General features: G+C 37.1%; 1 protein-coding gene across 2 annotated transcripts in view; it reads right to left on the reverse strand.

Moving 5' to 3' along the window:
* SLC9A9 (solute carrier family 9 member A9) overlaps nucleotides 1-21516 on the reverse strand; it is a 211184-nt gene extending 189668 nt beyond the window's left edge. For both annotated transcript variants that reach the window (XM_074833838.1, XM_074833839.1), the window contains exons 1-4: nucleotides 21223-21516; nucleotides 12089-12291; nucleotides 7978-8055; nucleotides 7301-7377 (exon numbers count right to left, since the gene is read on the reverse strand). In XM_074833838.1, coding sequence (XP_074689939.1) covers nucleotides 7301-7377; nucleotides 7978-8055; nucleotides 12089-12291; nucleotides 21223-21394 — 530 coding nt within the window. In that variant the 5' untranslated portion in view covers nucleotides 21395-21516. The remainder of the gene's footprint in view (nucleotides 1-7300; nucleotides 7378-7977; nucleotides 8056-12088; nucleotides 12292-21222) is intronic.
* Between the last annotated feature and the right edge of the window lie 2077 nt (nucleotides 21517-23593).

Below are 23593 nucleotides of genomic sequence, written 5' to 3' on the forward strand. Positions count from 1 at the left end.
CTACAAGTGTTTAGTTTCCAAGTTGTAAAGTCTATCCATAGCCCTCAGATGAGAAAGAATAGTCAGATTATAAACTCAATACAGTTCAACATCAACAGACCCCTTTTGTATATTCTATTAAGCTTCACTTAGAAAGTAATATAGAACACACCAATAACGTAACTAAACATCCACCTACCATTTGCCAAACTACTGAGACATCTATGAAACTAAAAAAAAAAAATACACAAGCAGAAAATCCCAGAGTCATGCAGTGCTCAGTAAACATAACTATTGCATGCTGAACCTCTCAGGCATGCTCTGCTGCATGCTTAGTGAAAGATGCAACCTGGGTCTACTGAGAATATGTCAATATATCAGTTTATCAATAGTCCTGTCTCATGTTCCTATGAGGCCAGAGCAAGCTTCTTGTTGAGAAAAAAAGGTTGTAAAATAAGCTAACTTTTCAGAAGGAAATCACACCACACACACAAAGTGACACTTTTTTTTTATTATTTTTATTTTGAAAGACTGTTTTCTATTAGAATTGATAAGGTGTAAATAATCTGTTTAAATGGTTTGCCTGTGGAAGGAATTTGTCTCCTAACCTTTAGAAGTACATTTGGATAGGTACACTGATGAAAGAACTAAATCTTTGACTGTATAGTTATGTCTGGATGCATCATACCCGTGTAAACTGTGTAAAGAAAAGTTGAACATTTCTTGCTACTGCTGCTTTTTCAGCAACAGTGTTATTAATTCAGCCCATTCCTTCCTCCTTTAGGAGGCACAAAGAGGGGCTGTTAAAAGTGTGCAGCTGACAGTGAAGAAAAAACATTTTCATGTGATGATAGAATCTCGATACTACAGACATCTGAATGGAAAATGCTTACTTTCATAGAAAGGCTGTGATGGAAAGCCCAGTCTCATGCCTTTTTTTTCCTCAAAAATATCTGGAGTAGTATTTGATATTTCTTGATAATTTTTTCTTTCTCTCTTATAAATTTATATTTATATATGTGTATGCCTGTGTATAGAAACAAAATTGTTCTGGTTTTCAAACAAAACCATTTAAGATTCAGTTTTTGAAAGAAATAATTTTAAGAATTCTATTCTGTTCTCAGATTTTAGCGATCATATGCAACAAGCATTTGAATATTCATTTGTGGAATGGTGAGGAATGGCAAAGGAAAGGATTATTGACTGCCTGTGAGAATCAAATATGATGATTTGTTCCTTACACTTTAATTTAAATGTCGGAAGAGACTTTGTCCAAACTATTAGTCACTGCAGTTAAATGCAGATGCAAAAAAGAAATATTTTGATCCTATGTGGGTTTTTTAATTATAAGTTCACTTTTAAGCACTGATTACCATGAAACAATCTGATATGCGTACTCTAAAGCAAGCATCCATGCACTTACAGGCTTGTACTGGAATTAATCAGGCCAAACTAACTGACTAATATGGAGAAGTCCTATGCCTCCAGCCAGAGAAGGCTATGCAAACTGAGTAGCTAATATAAACACCTACATCTTTCCCTTTAAAATAGTGATGATCTTGGAATAACTCTTCCTAACACTTGTATTATCAGCTGTGTGTATTTCATAACTTCACTAATGTGAAACTACAATTAATCTTTTTTTTCTCTGATCCAAGCCCTTTTTTTAAATCTCAGCTTTATTCACGCAAAATTCTCAGTGCAGCCACAAAGACAGATCAAACTTGGCCTATGTTGTCTGCAAATACATTTGTTATTTGAGTTGCACACCTAGAGAGCTTTAAATTCCAGAAAAATCAGGCCTTGCCAAACATACTAAGCAGGCTGGAAAAATATGAATAAGTGACTACAAACACGCTGCATTCTGAATATCTAAAATGTAGTTTTGGCATTGCAATTCGAGAGAACCCAAGTGAAACCGAATCAAAAATCACAGATAAGGCCAACTTTATGATGTCAGTGCTCCTGTGCATAAGCATCTTGGCCCTAGCTGGCACTGAGAATGCTGATCTGAGAAGTCAAGATGATTTTAGGGGGGGGAATATGCAAATCTTTCTACTCCTCCTGCCACTCAGTACCTCATATGTTGTTCTGATAGGTTTTTACCATAGTGTCAAGGTTTTTCCAAATACTTGAGCACTCACTCTTCCATTATCAAAATTGAAAATATCTATCGCAGGCATCAATTTTGGAAGATGCATCCCATCAGAAGCACAGTTTATTAAAAATAAAATCTAAGGGAAGAGAACACCATTCCTTGCAGAAGCTAAAGTTAGGTCCTTCCCCCTGCTTCTTCCTAAAAAGTTAAAAAAAAATAAAAGACAAGAGGGGCAGATGTTCATTTAATTTTTTAGCAGCCCGGTTTTCATGTGTTCACTGAATAGCATCAGCTCAGTGCTGCTTCAACTTACAGTCAGTCATCAGTACGCAGCTAATATCCAGATACATATTGCAAACAGAGAATAACCCCATGCAACAGTCACACAGGAGCATGGCTGGCTACATAGCTATGTGCAGAACACCCCCGGAGTCCTGGAGTCAAGTTGAGCATAAGTCAGAAGCAGACTTCATAATTGCAGCTATGAAGGCTAACTAAGAACCACGCCGCGTTCATTGAAGTGTAGTGAGCAAGTCAAGAGAAGCGATTAATCTCTTCTTGGCACTTGTGAGGTGGCATCTGGAACAATGCGTTCAGTTTTGGATCCCCACTACAAGAAAGACTGATAGGTCCAGCAGAGAACAACCAAGAGGGTGGGCAGGCATGATGCGTGAGAAGAGGCAAAGGACTGAGTTATTTCAGCCTGGAGAAAAGCAGCTTGGCTTTCTCTTGTAACTAGGAGGGGAGGTAACTGCTGTCTTCAACTAATAGGTGGTTATAGAGAAGGTGAAGCCACCTTCTAGAGGTGCATAGTGAAAGGATGGGAGGCAGTGGTTACAAGGTAAAGCACAGGAAATTCCAACTGGATATGCAGAAAAACAGTATTTGTAGTGAGTGTGGTTAAGGCTGGAACAGGTTTCCCAGACAGCCAGTGGAATTCGCATTCTTGGAGATACTCAAGACTCAGCTGGACAGGGCCCTAAGCAACTGGATTTAAATTTGAAGCCAGTCATGCATTTATTAGGAGGATGGCCTGCAGACATCTAGACAATGCTTCCAACCTAAATTATTCCCTGAGTCTATGAAACTCAAGTAGTCTGCTACAGCAAGAGACTGCCCGCCCTGTATCAGAGAAAGCCTCAGAGAGACAACCTGTATGATTTTTCTTAGGAGTAAAGAGCTGTCTCACTGATGATCCCACACTGTTCTTCAGGAGATGGGAAGCTGGAACCATGGAGAAGAGATCCACTGAGAGACTGGTCTTATACGATCTTATATCATGCAGACCTCGAGTCAGTAGACTGTTCACCGTGAAGGGGACAACTTCAGCAATTTGCAAAGTCAGTGTGGCCTGGAGTGGGGGAATTTCTCCTTTCCCTCATGGGATCTCTCTGCATGGATCCTTTCTAGTCAGACATGGTGCAAAGGGCATAATTTGGCCTAGCTGGGAGAGCTTAAGTGTTACTATAACTTGTATGTGTGTTAAGTGGCTGAGGACAGTATTACAGCTAATACGGGCAGGCATTCCTTAGAGCAGTATTTAGTTGAAAGCAATTGTGTTTTGCTACTGCCTTCACTAAAAAAAAAGCAACCTCTCCTACCCCTCCTTCCCTTGCCCTCAGTGGGAATATCTGATTATAGCCTTTTAACAAAAATTCTACACAGTTCCTCTTTCCTGATGCCAGAAGACAGCCTTTTACACAAAAGCAAAGATTTACAAAGAGGAGACAGGCACCATTGTATCAGTGTGTTCCATGGCAACTTTTTAGCACTCTCAGAGTTTGCAACAATCCAAATGATGTTCCTGTTCTTTATTAATGATATTTCCCAGCTGCTTCTGGTTTACAAAGAGAGGTCTGGCCCTTCTTTGTAATAGGCTGTACCCTGTCACTCCAGCAAGCCCCACAGGAGGAGTTCACAATGGGGTGCTTTGTAATTCAGTCAGGCAGGAAGTCCCAATGAGAAGCTGCAGATACGTGGGGTCGAAGCCTATATGTATTGAGGTACTGTATGTGTATATGTGTTGTGAGTATATAATAAAAATTAATCATACCTATGCATAAAATATTTGTCTACAACAATGTAATCTAGAAGTACCTCAGGGTTCTGTCGCTTCTTTTGTAACAACTATAGCTCTTCATCTCTTCTCTCGTAGGATATGTTTTTATTTTAGGGCTTATTTTTAGTTCCATTCAGTAAAGTTTTTATATTTTCTTCTTCATACACTCATTATCTCATTCTTACTCTGACATGTACGTTATGCAGACATGCTTCACATTCACATAAGCCCTGTTCTGAATATCGCCTTCTCTGCAATAGTTTCAGTGGGGGTTGTGGGTTTGTGTGGAACACAGTAGAAGGCCCAGTTCTGCTCAGTGCTTACTCCTCTACCTTAAGGTTTCCTCTGGATCTTTATCCCTGACTATGGGCTTGAACTTTGACTTGCTAGTAGGAATTGTTCCTAGTAGGAACTTTCTGTGGTAGATTCTACCTGCATTTATTCTGTTTTAGATAAAATAACATGGATCAGAAATTACAGTATTTGTAATTTAGGTTAAACTCAGTATATTATGTTTCTTTTTACAAGCTTGTCAAAGCTGCTCTGGCATTTTCCATTTACAAAGGGCATGACACACGTCAGAGCTCATAAACCAAATGCATGATTAAGAGCATCACTGGCCTGGACAGCCCTGCTGCTTTTCTGCTATCTCACAGAGTTATTAGCAATTGGTTTACAGGACAGAAATGTTCAATGGCTAAGACAAGTGAGAGGAAATACAGGAAGAGCCCTAATGAGATCCAGAACCACTGTTACCTCAGTAATGTGCTAGCATTCAGCTCAAACTGTTATCAGGATGTGGATTTTTTACTGTGGATTTATAATTCTAACCTTGGGGATGATATTTGCCATATAAATGGGTATGAAAAGAAACAGCTCCAAGAGCTAGGGCCATATGGAGGTGTATATTACTGCAAATAAAGATGGGGGGAAAATATGAGTGGTGTAGCTGTCCAAGCTGTGATCTTCATGGATCTCTGAGCAAGCATTCACCCCCCAAGTGATAATGCTGTGATACTGATGTTTCTATTTCATGTGGGTAAGTGCTTTTGGAGCTCTATCACAAGCTGTAGAGCCTTACAAAGAAATGAATAGAGACATACCCATATTCTGGGTTGATAAAACTCCCATTAAAACAGAAGGATCCCCGACATTCAGAGCTTTCTGCCTCACATAATTCTCTAGAGGACAACAAGAAATAGCGAGTGAGAGGATGAGGTGCCATTTCTCAAGGAAAGCAAATTTTCAGAAAGAAAAGCAGGATTAAGCTTTTCCTCTCCAATAAGTGAGACACATGGCACACTGTCTCCTGGAGTTACAGATTTGTGTCTGAGATCGAAGGTATCCTTTCTCCTTAGCTCATAGCTGTTCAGCAGTTTTTCTTACATGAAGGGGAAACAGCCACATACGGAACTTAAACTCCTTTATACTTCAGCACAGAAGGTGATCATACTTTGAATGTTGCTTTTCATTGTGGACGCTAAAATTTCCTGACGTTGGGAGTGACTATAGCTTGCAGAACATTTAATAGCCACAGTGCCTCAGGTACATTATGCTTACTAAGCTACTTGATTATTAGGAATCTAGGATGTCAAGATAGATATGATGGCATACCCAAAAAAACCAGTTTTAAAATTATTCAACTCTAAGTTATAGATCATTCATGTGTTTTACTATTATCAAAATGACATTGAAAGAGAAAGTTCCATCTCAAAATAATGCCAGCAAGGAGCTTATACCTTGATGCAGTACATACATCTTTACTTAAAGGTCCATTATAAAGAAAGGGAAAAGACAGAAATAAAAAGCTAATTGCTTCTATAATTTGAAAGTGCTGTTCATAGGCACAGCATTTTGCCCACTTTTAAATTCAAGAACTCTCACAAAATCTGAAGCGTTTCCATAAATCTTTCCATATCATGCAGAAATGTGAATGGTACATTTCAGAGTTCTACAGCCCAGGACCTCAAGTAAGTCCTACAAGATGCAGTATGCTTCCTAGTCTAAATCTGAACACCAGAAAGTTCCATGAGTTTTTCCTATTTTGTCTCTGTACGATCCCAGCAAGATGAAGGCCTCTCAGCAAGACTTACTTGCTTACATGCAACACTGCTCCATCACCTCCAGAGGCCACACAGACTCAGATAGTTCAGCTCTCTGCACCACTCTGTAGCACAAAAATGCCAGGGGCTGCCTAGTGATGCCAAGATTAAACTGTGAACAGGGCATTGCTCTTCTCAGTAAGACTCTGCACAGGCACAGATACCCACTCACTGCAGAATCTAACTCTGGTCATTTGTTTTCACCTGCATCAGGAATTTTCCCAGAACATGAGAGCTGAAGTGTCTGTGTGGTATTCATAAATATTGTGAAACACACGCACTTTTAAGATCCAAAAGGATTTTTAAATGGTTTGTTTAATTTTGACTGAGCTAACCAAACAGACAAATGAAAGTTTCATATCATGACAGCCTGGAAATACACAATCCGTTTCTGACTAGCAAATCTTTTCTTTATTTAGGCAAATTTTGAAACAAAATTAGAAACTTCTGACTAAAGAGGTATAGAAATAAAACAGGATTTTTTGCTCCTCTGCTTTTTTCCTTTCCTCTTTTTCTGCAGAAGCTGTTTAGTCATATCCTGGCTAAATTCAAACATAGTTCCAGACTGAGGCTTTTCATGTGATCTTCAATTAAAAGTTTCACTTAGCCTTTGAAATTACTCCAGTTATTTTACATATATGCCACTAGGTATCTGTTCCTCCCCCTTTTGAGATTTAAAGTCCTTCCTTTTCTCTTAGAGATCTGCTGTCCTCTAGAAGGAATTCTGGTTAGAAGCACGGAATTTCAGTCAAGAGTATGGTTCTATTTCTCAAGACAGATGGTTAAGCTACAGGGCTGTAAAAAGCAGTTCATGCTTACATCAGTCACAGACCAGAAGTGAAGGACACAATTTTCTGAATGCCCTTAGTTCTTACTATCCAAGAGTTTCGCCTTTTCCATCTCAGCATTCTGTGATAAGGAATTACTTTATCTGTTACAGAAATCGTGAAGTATATTGACCATGCAGGGTCCACAGTTCTTTTTACAGTGTAGTTTTTAAGTAAAAAAAATACCAAGCATTAATAATTACTTCAGCAATAATAGCAGAAGGCATTCACTTACCCTATGACAATGCAGGAAATGGCAGTTCCCAAAAAGGCGTAGGTTAAAATTGATCCTAAGTTACGAAAAAAATGTCTCTGAGGAGAAAAGTTTGAAAAAAAGTCCTTTGTAATACAGTCAATAAAAGAACATTCAGACCAAGTTGAAACTGCGTCTAAAAGTGCCGTTTGTTACAACCCATATCTCAAATATATGATTAAACAATATGGGCTACATTAGTTATTTTGGAAAAATACAATTTAAGATGATTAGTTTTTTGCCTGGTGGAATGCCATCAGATTTCCCTCTTTTATGTATCTGGCCAAATGCTTCACGATCATAACAGAAGTTCACACTGAAAGTGAATGCAAACAGTATCATGACCCCATCCCTTGAACTAAGTCCTGATCATGCAGTACATAAACCACAGACAGGCTACGTGCAGTGTCACAAGATTCTGGGTGGTCTCTTCTGAAAACAGGAATGCCGAAGTGTTATAAACCGCACAATCAAATCTTTGCACAGATGCAGAAAGGGAGCAGATTGAGGTCCTTGCACCTTTCATTTTCTTCCACTCCTGTCAAGTCCTTCCCATGCAATATAATTGTTAACTGACTTTTTTCTGTCACTAGCCTGTTGGATCTACAAAGTAGCAATCACATTCAGTCACCTTTGTAATACAAGAAAGAGACACATACCTTCTTTAAACTATATCCAGCATGAAATATAATGGGTGGCAGCAAAATATTGAAGAAGATGGAAGGATCAAATGTCATCTACCAGAAAGGACAAAAGAGTAAGGGTAAGGACAAGGAAAGTAGCATTTAATTTGATAGAATATATTTTAATTATAACTTTTTATCAGGGTTAATCTTAGGATCTGCAGGCCAGAATGTTATTCTGAGTTGTTTTCTTAAAAGTATTAATGTGTAGTTCATTACTGATTATATATGTAGACTGCATGAAAAGTATTCCTTAAAGAAGGAAATCAGTCATGCGCTGTTTTACAGGGAACCATACAAGCGGTGTTACCTGTGATAGTATCTGCACTACCAGACATCCAACTTGGCAGTCCCATGGCTTAATTCCTGGTTCAGACATGGACTTCCTACTCAGTTTCAGGAAAGACACATCATCAGTGTTGTGCCTCAGTTCCCCATGTACAGAATGGTGATAAAAGAAAAGGCCTACACTGCCAAAACCAGTGTAATGTTTCCTATAGAATATCTATTTAGGCACAGACAGAGCTTGCTAATGTTGCTTAATGAACTACTGGCTGTCAGCTAATATGTGCTTTCTTGAACTACTGCGCATGAAAACCGTGCACACTTTGACCATCTTCATTATTTCACTTGAGTTAACCTAAAAGTGATCAGAAATATATTTTACCTCATATTTTCAGCAGACAAGGAACATTCATGTGGCTTGGTAATGTAGCTCAGATGCAATGTAACTCATTAAACTATGATTGTATAATCAGTTCTGCTAAGCTGACAGCACAGGTTTCTGTTGTCCTAAGGTTTCTCAGTAAATCTGCTGACAGCTTCTCTGGCATCATTTCCATTGTAACACATCTCGTAAAATAAAATCACTCCAATCCAGTCAATCAGTTTTGGCCTGACTGTAACAAAACAAGGTCTCCACAGTAACTAGCTATTTCTACTTCCTAAAAAAAATGTAAGTTTAGAGAAGCACAAATTGTCCTTTTTGGCAAAAGGACTGCCTGCACAGATGTGAAATTCACAAATGGCATAAGCCTTTTCTTCCAGATTTTGATTTAAGGGTTTTGTGATGGCCTTACTAGCAACTCAATTAATTTACCAATAACATCTTCAGTTCCTTGCTGTTTTTTCTATTTCTATATATGCTGATATTGTAGGTCATACTGTCATGGCAATGAAACTGTAATTTCTTTCTGGTGACAGTTATCTGTCTCTGTGTTACTGAAGATGTAACATATCACTGTGTTATGAAACCTGAGAGGGACTGATGCAGTCCTATTACCTACAAATCTTGTATCTGTTTTATAGGCAAATGGGTTTCCTTATACCCTCAATAAGCCAGGGACTAGATTCAGCCATTCTGCAAAGACTGACTGGATTTTCTGCAAAGACATAGCTAAGGTGCAACTTGCTTTCAGAACTGAAGGTGTGCTATGGGGTTAGTCCTTTGTGGTTCCTGTTCCAAGCCACTGGCTAGCACAGCAGCAGACATCACTTCGTCCTCTGTTACGCAGTTTGTTACACTCAAATGCCTGTGTAATGTCAGCCCCACCCATTTTTGTTTCTACAACAGCCAGTAACAGTTTATAAAATACCCATTAGAACTTTTGAAGTAATGTTAGAATGAGGATAATGTTAGGCAAGGCAAAAGGTTCTTCTACAAGCTGTTGTCAGTACACTGTTCACACTTGCCTTCAACTTCAGGCACAGAGAGAGACCAAGGACACTCTTCAGCCATTGCAATTCATTACAAGTAACTTTCAATGAAATAGAGTCCTGTTTAGAACTATAGCATTGCTGGAGAAAAAATATTTTAGTAAGTCTGTGTACTGTTTACTGTTCTGTCAGTGGGCTATTTTATACCAACACTTTTAAAAGAGGCAGGCTGGAATTAACGCAAAGGCTTGCAGCTTCTTTGTTCAGATGATATTTTAAGGCTACAGTATTCTAGATTAATTATTTAGCTTCAAAAGAGTAGGACCTGCCTACAAAATTGCTTCTGTCTTCTTACTAATAGATAGCTTGATTTGATAAACAGGAAGTGAGAGCTCAGCCTTTTTTTCCATTCTGCTTACTTTGAATTATAAAGTTGAAAAAAAACCTATCTGGCAAATAATGTGCCAGCAACTTTGGCTATGGTGGTACTTTCATTGAAAACATGATAAAGGATTTTCTTCACTTATGAATTAACAGCCTCAAATGTTAATTTTGGAATTAATTCTGCAAATGTGTTAAAATACTCTTTTGACAGGCATCAGAAATCCTGACTGCGTGTTTTATTATTCAAAACCATGTTCTAAATACACATTTGTAAGTCATGGCACAGACTATTCTTTCTGATAAATGCACTTAGTAGACTCTTATACTGAGGTCAAAAGGGAATTACAGTTGTATGAAAAACAGAGCACGGTGTGATCATGTTTTCTGTTCTTTATGTTAGTGCTTCTGCCAGTCAGGAAGGCTGCCAGGCATTGTTACTGTCTCCTAAATATTGTTGAATTCCTCCCTCTTTCCTTTTTCATTTATTTTCTTTTTAAGAGGGCATTTGGCAGATCATTTTAAAGGAAAAAGGAGTGAAAATCCAGGCAGGCTGAGGTTTCTCCAGTAACCCACAACTCACAGTTGAGACTTTTAAGAATCTTCCAGCAAAATGAGGCTATGGAAAGAAGATTGGGCAATCCCCTGTAAGGGCAGCAGAAACTTCTCTGAGAGTTAGTGCTTATCCTTCCTCATAACACAAGTCAGCTTCATTATACCAGGTTTGATGAAGATGTTTAAATGTAATGGATTAGTATATATGCCCTGGAAACTAAACAAACACTTTTACTAAGACAAACCTCTTGCAACCAACTAGCAGGAAAAAGGATGAAGATTCAGCAAAAACTGACTAGTCTGCCACAGTATTTTCCTGTCTCCACCCACCACTGCTCTAATAGTCCTTGATAGTCGAGTTCATTCTGAGAATGGCAGGAGTCTGGCAGTAATGACAAACAGGCACACAATGGTGCTGCATCAGCACAGAATTTGAGCAGATGGTTAAATCTTACTGCTGCTGAGTTCCCCAGTGTACCTTCTAAGCATAACTTAACAGTTTTTATAATGATAACCACTATAATACACAGGAAAATGTATTGCTGTGCTAGATAAACAATGATACTTGGAAAAAAGCAAAATAATATATTGCAGTACTATAAAAAAACACTGGTAAGGGCTTAGAAGCTTCATGTGAATATGTGATGTCTTTGAGCATAAAATCCAGGTTTTAAAAAGTCCCTCTGCACTCATGAGTTCTTTAAATTGTTGTCATTTTTTAAGAAAATGAACATTACAAGAAGTAAATATTGCAAGAGTGGGGAAAGAATGTACTAACAAAGTAATATATTTTAATTATTATATACCGGAAAACAGAAAAGGCCATGACATTGTAAAAGACACTGTAAACTTTCTCCTACACTTCCCTTTTTGCATCCAGCCTGAATTGCCACAATGCTGTCTCTCCAGGCTTGGGGATAGCCAGTGAAATCCCCGCTGAGGACCACTGCAGTAGTGAATGAATGTATGAGAACATAGGAATGCATTTAAGTGTTATAAAACGCCCCTACTTATCTATGGAAGTTTACCTATTTACAAGTTTGGATTTTGTAAAATGTTCAGAGTTTGTAGTTACCTCTGCTGTATACAGGAGGTAAACCTCCCTTGCATTATGCTGCCAGAGCAAGCCGCTTTTAAGACAGAGGACAAATGAAGACATCAGTGGGTTTTACAAAGTTCTGGTGGCAATGAATCCAAGGTAACAGATGTGTCTGCAAGTGAACTCAGTGTCTGCAGGAGGTGGGACTGTTACCTAAAAGAGTTTGGGCAACTATTCTGCAAGCATACAGCCAGCTGTATGCTAAATGATGGTCAGGTTTTTACTGCACCTTATTTCCATTCCTGTTCTCCTTCCTCAGTTACCCTTCTAACCTTAAATTCAGAATAGTCTCTCTCTCTGTGTCACATTTTAGCTTGAAACTAGTTTTCCTCTCTCAAGGGTGTAAATAAAAGAAATATCTTACACAGTTTAGAACAAAAATAACATAGGTTTTACCTTCTGAAGCATTGCATTGCCCTGGTGGCCATTGACATTGTGGTGGCTGATTTCTCTTTTGTATTGATATTCATAGACCTGATTGGTTATATTAATAAGTAGAGTGGATGGCCCAGATTTCAGTTTTTCACATTCATAAACAGTTCCATTTCCAACTTCTGATGCTTTTGTTGCATATCGTATAATTAATCCCATTACAAGGCCTGGAGAGTTAAAAAAAAAAAAAAAACAAACAGAAACAAAACCAAAGAGATTCAGGTACTTTTAAGTATCTGATGCTACACAATTACTGATTTGGAGAAAAATGAACTCTGTTAAAGCTAGGACACAGCCTTCTCAGTATTTCCACCTTCATGGAGGTACACCCCACTCAACACTTCATGGGTGACCATAAAATATTCTTCCAAAATGGTGATTTCATTAGAATACAGATGTTGGTTTGACATATGCTTGGTTGTACTCCGAGTTTTGTGATGCAGTTGCTGGAATCATTCTGATATAGTAATTAACTGAGTTGCTTATCCACTGCAGTTTCAATAGATATTTAGAAAAGGGGGATGCCTGCATAACTAATGTGCTGTACTGAGCATATAAAAATCAGCTGTGATTTTACACACTTCTTTTGTGGGGGCAAACTCTGACACAGTATCCTCAGGCACATTCTGCTTTCTGTAGAAGGCTATTTTTGAGACTGTATAAACAAGGGAAAAATAAAAGCAGGAAGAAGGCAAGGAAGATTAAGACTGGATTAGTTGATTTGATTATGTACAATTTAGGTCTCTTATCTAAGACAGACATTTTGGCTCCCTTTACAGTTAACAGAGAGGAAAATGTACTTCTGCAATTGTCCTCTGGAAAGTACACTTCTTTCTGTTGGCTCTAGTGGGAGCTTGCATGATTACTTCAGGAGAGATGACTGATATTTAGCTAGATAACATTATTGAGATTATTTCCACTCTCAGAGACTTGGATTTGGTTTCAAATTTAATTTCCATGCTTCTCTTATGTCCTATGTGCTCTAAGTCCCATATATATGATGAAGAGCTTTACAGTTACTAATTATGAACAGATTCATAAAATGCTAAGAATACTCAGATTAAATATTGATGGAAGACATCTAAATATCTAACTAGATATACTTATGAAAGATAAGAAAGAAATTCAATTACAAGAAATAGCTGATAAGCATCTGAAAAATATGTTTAAGTTTTATCCAGTAATCAGATGCCATGGTGATAAAAGCGATCATAAATGCCTAGAGAGATAAATAGGATGTCTTTGTTATTGTCACATTTTCCTGTAACAGAGACTCTCAGAACTGCAGATTTCTAGCATACATGTAAGGCAAGTTTGTAGCTTCCTGGACTGATGCTACAACAGAGTAGCAGCTGTATTGCTTGTTTAGGATGCACATGCATTTATGCCCGTTTTGTATCTATTGTCTAGTATGGTGGGTTTCTTTAAATGGTAGAGGATTTAGATAAGTAGTAGAAAATCCCAAGGCCACTTTCTTAAATTATACAGTGTTTGTGCAATAAATCAGATAATAAATCTAGCTGTAGCAAAAGATGGAATTCCTCACAATTTTAGTGGAAAGCACATATGGGAAAAGGGAAGAAAGTACTGCATGTGCTACTGTGAAATATGACTTCTACAGTTGTCAGCCCCAGGTGTCCAAAATCATGAGTCAGAACTCAGAAAACCATTAATTAGTTAAAAAAGTCATGGGTTTCATCTTATTTTTGTTAGATTTCCTCTAGAAGAACCACACATTTCATTTTCAAATTCAATTTCCAATACATTAAAAATTCAACTTCATTTGATGCTTGAACAAGACTTGATGTTTTCTTCTCATTCTCTGGAATAGAAGACTTAGTTTTTCCTTTACCATTTTTGTTCCTATCACTCAATGTTTTAAACTATAGCCTCTGTTGCACTTCTGTTATCAGGTATTACATAGACTTAATCAGCTCAGGTAACAGAAATATTTTGCAGACATCCACCAATGCCTGTGCAAGGATACTGGCAGAAAAAGACTGTTCAAGAACCGGAATATTTGGCAACACAGTTCGCTAGAATCAATATCATGTCACAAAATGGAATAGATTTTGAATAGTCAGGAGAAAGAAGTGTTTGGTTAGATGAATGTGCCATTACAACCTGTTCACCCATCCCATCGTCTTACCTTTCATTTCCCTTTTCTTTCCTTCTGCATTCTCTCTGTTTGCTTGCCAAATTTCCCTCTATGTCCCTCATTATCCTTCCCAGACATGATTCTTCCGTGCTTGCCCAACTTCTTGTCTTGCTGCATCTCCTGGTCTCTAATGTTTACCTGTTTGTTTACAGCATCTGTCACGCTAACCTTCCTTTTCTGGATACTTTTATCTAGATCCTCATGCTATGTCTTCCAATATTATGTAGAACAGTAATCTTTCTTTTCTACTAGCCTTGTTTCTGTTCTATTGGCAACAATGAGCATCGTGCTTATTTGTACAAGTAACAGTCTTCTTGCTGCATACAGAAGACTTTGAGGAAATAGTGCTATTTTTAACTGAGAGATCTAAAATCATGAATGAAGTGCTAAAAACATGAAAATGATTTTAAAAATAAGAGTTTCAATCTTACTAGTCAGAATTCTTCTTCTGATTTATTTTTTAGCCTTTGAAGTTTAACTATTTATATGGCTTGTACATGTAATAACTTTCAGAATGGCAACATGGAACTGCTCAAGGGAGATCAGTGGAGACTGGCTGACGTTGCCTTTACCATCTCCACTATACAGCCAGGTGGACTACTGTGTCCTACAACATTCTGAGATTCCTAGTACGTGTGTTATATTGGATAATACAGCATAAACTTTGAACCAAAATCTGTTTGATTATTTTAAAAATGAAAACGAATGTTCTCAATTACAGTAACACAAGGGCAAATTACTTCAACCTGGAGCGTCAAGTTTAAACTAGGAGTAGAGGACTGTTCTGTATTCTGGGAAGATATGTTATCTTCAGCTGTAGTCTCAAACTGCCTCTGTAGGAATTTTATGGAATGGAAACAAATGCAAATATTGTAGATCCTAGTCCTGCAAGACAGCTCTTGAGTATAAATAAATCCATTTGCAGAAAAGGAATGTTTTAAAAATATGATCACAGTATAGCTGTAGAGAAATAAAGATCAACACTGACTGGATTTACAACTGGAATTCAAGTTTGCCTTTTAGGTTTTCTTCTAACAGCTTTAGATCTTATTCTCTGATGGAGTCCAGATCTGGGTAATGTACAGAGCCACACAAATAATGAAATTGTAACGAAAGAAGGAAATTGTGAGAGTATCCAATAGCATACACATGTTGGAGAAATTACATTAGAGAAGATTCTAACAATCAATATTCTCAGGGCATCAGTGGGGCTTTGAGGTCCTTGTTCTTTGAGGTTCCACCTCTTAAGGAAATTCTATAATGTATTAAATTTGAGCAAAATGTGGATGGGATCCATAATGATGGGTTGATTCAGAATATTCTCAAATGTTCTATGGAAGGCTCAAACAAAGATAATTGCTACCACTACACTATATTGCAAGAGTTGATAATGGGATTGTATTCTTCCTCCAGTAATAATAAATGTGCCAAAGACCCTACATAAAACCCCCAGTGAATTAAAAATCTGGGAAGAGTGTATTTAATATTTTAGTAGGTGTATCATTTATGGAATGCACTTTCTGCTTTAAATCATTATATAACATTTCTTTCATGATAAAATTCAGGAGCCCAGATAATAGTCTAATATAAATAATTCATTTTTAAATAGGTGTATAATGTACTCTGCTTTCCACTACTCCCCCTTCCAACTGAAATCATACTTTTGTAATGTATCTTCTGAAACATTCTTTATCATTCATTTAGAGAAAAAACCCAGACATTTGGGAAATATCATTTGGATGTATCTACTATGAAAAAAGGCTAATAATTTCTAGTTTCCTTGCAATCCATGCTTCGTGGCACATGAATTAAACACGAAAATTTTCTCAGAAAGTTCTACAGACTTTGGTATGTAAAAATACACCTTTTTACAAATAGTTCTGATTTTATAGTGGTGTGCACAGAAAGCTTGGGTTTACCATGTAAGTCTAGAAATTCAGCACTTAAAACTCCCTGAAGATCAGTCAGAAATGATGCTGCATCTGTTACCTGACATCACAAGTAGGTATTATGTTAAGGTACTGGTTAGCATGAATAAAAAAGTTTCAAATCATATTACAGCAGTTAAGGATGTAGGTAATTGTAAATGCAGACTTTTATGCCAGGCTAAACTTGAGGGTACTATCACAGAGTACCTATCTTGTATTCTAGGAGTCCAAATCAAATTATAAATGTTTTCAGCTCAGCTTTCCCTTATTTAAGACATTTTCCTTCAAAACTAGTACCAAGGCTTCATTTAATTCGTGCTTTAAGCACATTTATTTAAATAGTGGATTGAAACAGAAAAGGGTGCAACTAATGTAACAGATTTCTTTTTAAAAGTCTCAACTGTCCTTTGAAGTAAAATCTTGCAACAAAATCTCACTCTAACTAGAGCTCAGTCATGTTTCAACTGAATGCAATGCATGTTTTGCAGCTTCTTCAGTGTAAGCAGGATAAAATCCTTAATCATAGATGACAGTATTGGAAGGGATTTCTCAAGTCACTCATGCCAAACTCATGAGCTAAACAGGACTGTTCTTTCCCCAGGATTTTATCTAGTCAGCTGTTAAATGTATTCCTTAATAGTGACACTCAAGGATGCAGTTCTAGCCATTACTTGATTTTTCCAAACATTTTAGAATTTCTTCCAAATTTCCTTTGCCTCAAGAATGCTATTCCTTTCTTCACCTATCCACTACAAAATGTCAGTTTCTGCCTTGATCATGATTTTCCCATGCTTTCCTCTGAATCCTGACAATCTCTCTTCGTTATGAATGTTGTAGTCAGGAAGACAATGAAGTACTCTACTGAGGGCTAGAGATTCCTCTTTCTGGGACTTGTTACATTCATTACTGCCTTTGAGAATTGGGGATACTCAGAACACACAAACAGAAGGAAACTACATTTATTTCACATAAGAGGCATAATGGATTTAGGATGTGTAAGAATCATATTGCCTAATCATTAGCCACCTCCCCCAAAGTTGAATCAAGAACTTGGATTGTGCCTCACTTCTAAACATGCTGCATGGGATCCTAAGAAGAGGCTGAGGAAGAGCTACTGTGAGTCAGCATTCCCACTGCACACCTGCCAAGAGCTGAACGTTTGGAAGGGAAAAAAAAAAAAAAAAAGGGTGGTAGACCTCCAATTCCCTCAAACTTCAGGAAGCATCTCTAACCAATACAACACAAAGTCATTTCTTGTGTGTGCTACAATGACTGTCTTCTGTCATTCATCCTTTTTATGTTTTCCTTCCAGTCTGATCAACTAGTCCCACAGAGCACAACTCTGAAGGCAGGTACATCTTCAGTCAGCCTCACCTCCACCCTCATGGCTATCACACATTCCCTAGGGGTGACAACTATTCAAGCTGGGAACAATTTCAACTAAAGTTGCTAATTAACCTTGCAGATAAAAGGCACAGATTGGATTGGTGGGTTGGTGATGGGGTTTGTTTTTGTTTGTTTGGTAGTTTTTTTATTAAAGTTTAATTCTGGCTGCCTACCTACAGGAGTGTTTTAGCCTCTTAATCAGAGATAACTAGTGGCACCTGTATGTAGCCCTGATGCTTAAATTCTGGGGAGGATGCTTACACTCAGTTTTTCATTGTGCTAGCTCTAGGCTGCTCCCCTGATGATGTGGAGGGCCATGACTTATGTATTATATGGGGAATTTGGCACTTAACATTTTATGACTGAGGTATCTAAAGATACCAGGCCTTGCAGGAGCTGGCTAATGGGCACTTTTACAGTCTAGTTGACCATTGTCTAGTACTAAGAGGTCCTCTTCTGGGGTCTGGTGCTAAGAGAGAGGCCATCTACTCTTGTCTGAGAGAAGTAACATTCAGTTTTCATTACTGCTTATGTAAGTAATCTATCACACTAATTCTGACTATGCTGTTGTATAGAAAATTGGGCTGATAATGTATATAAAGGATGCTCTTCTCTTTCTGGGTGACACAAAACTACTCTTTCATACCTACCTGCCCCCTTGATACACAGAAATATGGAGGTAAGTTAAATTTACTATTTGGGGTTGGTTGGCCAAACCAAGCCACAGTGTGTAGAGAAATGTGTTCTCTGAGATACTGGAAAACAAAGGAATGAATGAATAAACAGGTAAGTCTGTATTCTTCTTCACTGTTATTGGTGTTAAAACAATTTGAGTGTTTAAATACTTTCAAGCTAAGTACCTTGAAATGTATATACACATATATATGTACATGTAACTTTTTTTGCAAAATAATGTTGAATTCTTGTGAATTAATTCTGGATTATGCTAAATGCTTTGTAGTTCTTCTTTCTTTGTAACTGTAGAAAGCTTTTTAATTTAAATATAGCCATACTTAGTGTTGAACCATTGCTTTGATAAAAAAAAAAAAATACATCTCAGTTTTTAAAGTTTCTAGATGGACAGTTATCCAATATGGGCTTTTTTTAGCTGGAACTATTCAGCCTAAAACTGTATTTTCCTACAAAGTTTATGTAAAAAAACCCCTAAAACAACCCTTTTATTTGCTCTATACTTTAAATAGAACTCTGTCAGGCTGTTCCTAGTGTTCAATTTGTGGCTGTTCAGCACTTTGCAGTAACTGTAAAACTTCTTCCTGTTTTTGTACTTTTGTTTGTTTTTCTTTTCCCTCTGGTCTTCCTCATATTTCACTTTATCCTTTCCACTGCTATACCCATAATGGCACACTGTCTTGATAAGGAATACAGACCCATCTATCATACTGTGGGACACAGTCTGCAAATAAGTGGCCAAACGAAGGCAAAAAATAAGTGAGGGCAGGATTTAGCTCACTGACAGTGCTTGGTGCCATGAAGACTTTCTCCTGAAGTTGCTGCCTGTTGATCTGACACCTCTGTCATGACCTCTATTATTCTATTTTCTTTTCATTATTGCTAGTCCACAATGCTGAAGATACCTAGACCCATATCCAGAAATTCTAAGGATAAAAAGGACATGATCAGCTTTATGGAACCTACAAATAAGCTTTTTTCCCTGTTTGAAGGTTGCCATAAATAATGCAAGACTAAATAGATAGCTTATTTACAATCATGAAGAATGTTTCCTTTGTTCATGAATGTTTTAATAATTCAAAACTCTCTCCTGCTGGGGCACTAATCTCTTAACTGATCAAAAGAATATCATGAACTTGTTATCCTCACGATGCGCAGATTATGTTCTGGGCAGGCAGCAAAATAGAACCAAAAGACAGCTAAAACTCTAATTAAATACTGATTTGTGTAATGTTATATTCCCCCATATTTCATTTCTATTTTGATAGGTTTTTGTCTAAATCTTCAACAAATGTCGTCAGCCACTCATGGGGAAACAGCACAATAGTGTAAAGGAAGCTACTATGTAAGTCACCCATGTAATTAGAAAAACATTGTCATAATTTACAAGTTGATCATAATGAATATATTGCACAGTGTGTCATGGCTTTCCTTTTGAGAGATGCTAACAGATGTGCAACAAGCAAATGTATTCTCAGTGATACTATGTAGCTTGTACCCCGTGAAACTGTTAAACAACAATCTAGGTGATGTCTGACAATGGAACTATTGCATTTAACTAAGTATTGGGAGATGTGTATTTCAGTCTCAACCAATTTAGTTAGTGTGTTTTCTATGTGCAACAGATTTCAAGATTATAAAAAGGGCATATTATCAAATAAATACTTTTTTTCACTTTAAAATAGATGCAAGGCAGATAGATGAGAACTAAGAGATCCCAAAGACCCAGGTGTCAGGGGCTCAGTGACTGGCTTAATACAAGAGTTTCTTGTTTACTTGCTGTCCTTCAAAGTATCAAGTCGCTTGTGAAGACTGTAAGTGAACCAAGAAGATGAAATATCCTGTGTTCTTAAAATTTCATACAGTTAATTTATCTAATTAAATAGTTTGAAAGGGATACAAAGAAGACTGTGATCTTCAGTCTGTGATCAGCAGTCCTGTGGAACTGAGATAATCTTAAAATGCTTGATACAGAATGAGCAAATGAAGCTTTTATGTAGGGGTCAGTTGCCTTTCCTGCTGCAGGCTTGCAGTTGAACCTCCACAGACGTTATGCAATCTTAACAAAACTAGTTTTGGGTATTACACTGCTAGAGTATGTGATGTGCATAGAATGAGTCAAAACAGGCTGGCATTTAGATATGTAACGACTGAACTGTTGGTTTACATCTTCCACTCTGACAGTGTTACCCTCCTATACGTGTTTTATGGTAACGGAAATGGCAGTCACATACTCTGCTCAAAATGAAACAACAGTAGGAGAGAATGACAAGAGAAATCATTATACATGTAAATGTATACCATTAAACTAGTGAGTAATTCTTATCAGTGGACAATGCAGAACGTTCTACATGAAAGTGATACACAAGATTGCAAAACTTCATAAAACAAGATTAGAACTAGACAGGCAAACTGAAATTACAGTACAATGACAGCATTCAGAGAAGACTTGAGAGGCATTCTTCATAGTGTGTTTTTCAAAGGCACAGAAAAAAAACCCCCAAAAAATCTCAAGATCATTTAAACTTTAATAAACAACATGGCTGTATCTACAAGACTGCTTAGTCTAACATCTTTGAATGTTATAAAACAAGAATGGAAAAATAAGCAAATTAATCTTTTACTGAAGGCATTTCATTCTTTTGAAAACGGTAAACTTCCTAACTCCCAAAGTGTCACGCAGTGGCTGTCTGCCTACAGAGGAACATAACGTGCACATCGTCAGGATAACCAGCTCGTGAGAGTTGCTCCCTTAATAAGTCAGCCTCTAGCTACTTCATGAGATGCTGTTACATTATTATTTTACTGTACAGTTATGGCACTGATGACATTTAATTCAGCACACTTTCTGAGCTTTGTCAGCACTTGATCTCAAGTGCCTGATCATAAATATGCAACTAGTCCCATGTTAAGCTGGCAATTGAATTTATACTCACCATAAAGCATAGCTCCTCCAGTTTCATGCAGAAAGCGGAATCGATGTTTTTTAAACAACCAAATTGTTAATATTGTAAGAATGAGCAGAAAGTTAAAGACTAGCAACTCCACAGCTCCCTGATGATAAAACTGATCATCTTTCACTGATACATATTTCTTCAACTTCTCCATTTCATTCCCTTTATGGAAAATATGTGCAAAATAAAAAAAAATCACAGGAAGGAAAGTGTTACCACTTTTGGTACAAAAAGTCCAGATACTACAGAAATTCACAGCAAGCACATCTGTTTCATTTGCAGCCTCATAGTAAAGTGCCCCAGCTCAGAATTCAGCTGGATTCTAGTTACAGCTTCCTGTTTCTCTCTTAAAGCTGCCCTGTCTCATTTTTAATGTTACAGTTGCATCGCTGGGCTGTGCTTGCTCCTGCTGTAGATGCAGAAATCACCTCCAAGGCTCAGCCCTGTCAATTTCTAAAATTCTGTTGTAAAACTCAGTCTGTGTTTGTAATGTTTCTTCCTCTAGTTTACAGCACAATCTGAATCCTAAAAATCATATTTTGTCTTGATAGTTTAAGATGGAAAAAATTAAAAGAATGGCATAGCAACCTTTTCTACATTTCGGAAGCTTAAAAATCTGTCCTCTTTCTCACTTCTAAATATAAGCAACTTAGAATAAGGGTGGCACTTTACTATGGTGCAAAGACAGAAGAAGAAAACAAAACAATGAATAAGGATTTCAGGATTTAGGCCTTGAACTTGTACTGATCCTGCAGGAAGACTGAGATCTCTGTAAAAGCAAGGGTCCAGTTACCTAGAATTAAAAGCACTTAAACCCTATCAAACTGAATAAAATGCAGGGGAATTTACTTTCCATCATTTCTGTTATTTGCATGTTTTCATTTACATTATTCAAGCCAGGAAACAGTAGAAATTGTCTTACTATTCATAGCTAATACTCATGGAAGATTTTCTGTCTGAGCCCAAGGCTCCAATATGTGTATTATACTGGAGAATTCCAAACAAACTCTTGTCTTCATCAGAAAAAAACCCTGATTCTGCTTCTCACTAAAAAAAGGACATTTTCCTCATTATTTTTTGTCGTAATCTCATAAAATTTATTTTTTAAAAACATTTTAGGCTAAACTAATCTGTAGAGAATCTATTCCAAGTCAGGTATTTGTCAAAGGTGTATAAACCAGAAATACCTAGATACCCATACTCTCAGTAATTTCAGGGCTGTAGCTGATACTAGTATGAGTGTTTCTAAGGAGGCACTCTTGCTTCAATCTACAATGTTTCTAAAATAGCTTGGTAAACAATCAGTACTGTTCTCTGTGTAAATTAATTTAATCACATTTTAAACGTTTTCATTTTTCTTTCACTTTGGATGAAAAGCAGTTTCCTTCTAGTTCTTTTTAAATTAATGCTGTTTCTTTGCTTACCAGGTATTTTTTTTTCAATCTCTATCACCAGTTTTACTCTGTCCTCTGCACTGTATCACTATCTTCTCTCCGTTGTGTTTCCCTCATTTTCTCTTTCTTTATTTTTGTAATTTTACCTGATAATTTGCAAACAGTCAGGATTACTTAAGTCAAAACTATATTTCTGAACTGGTTATTAATGGGAGTTTCTGTGAGATGAAAAGTTGGCAAAAACTATCTAATACTTTCCAAATCAATGAACGATGCAACTCGGTTTCAAGTAACGATAGAACTTTGATGTTAACCTGTATTTTCTGAGAATTATTTACTACCATATTTTGAATGACAAAATAATGTATAAGGGAATAAGATATAGCAATTTCATTATACAACTGATGCAACTCTTTAAAATGTTAATCACATAGCCAAGGCTTATAAATTTTATAAAGGAGAAAAATAAAAATGAAGACTCGATTTGGATATTGTACTCATAGTTTAGAAATGACAGTGACCTTAACATTGTGAGACTGATCCTCCATCTCCAATGTGGAAAGCAAAAGCAAAACAAAAATAATTTGAGAATAACCATATTCTGTGTCTATCACAATGAAAAACAAAGATTTCTTATTATGAAAATCAGAGTTCTTTGCTACCCTTGTCAAATAGGTAATTTACAGGTGCTTATAATAAAATCAATGGAAAAGAAGCACAAAACACTGAAAGGAGGTAATTTTATACCAAGAATCCCAGTGATTAGACTATTCACCTCAGATCTGGGAGACGAGATTCAATTCCCTTTTCTATTTGAATTTACCTGAACCCATGTTTCTCACCAGACAATAAGTATTTCCTCAGTCTTACTTTTAGAGCAGTTACAGAACGAAATATTTGAAATGTGTGTTAAATTTCCCAAAGCTGCATTTCCCCTTTTGCAAAATAGGGTTATGAAC

This window comes from Strix aluco, chromosome 9, assembly GCF_031877795.1.
Source record: "Strix aluco isolate bStrAlu1 chromosome 9, bStrAlu1.hap1, whole genome shotgun sequence".
NCBI lineage: Eukaryota > Metazoa > Chordata > Aves > Strigiformes > Strigidae > Strix > Strix aluco.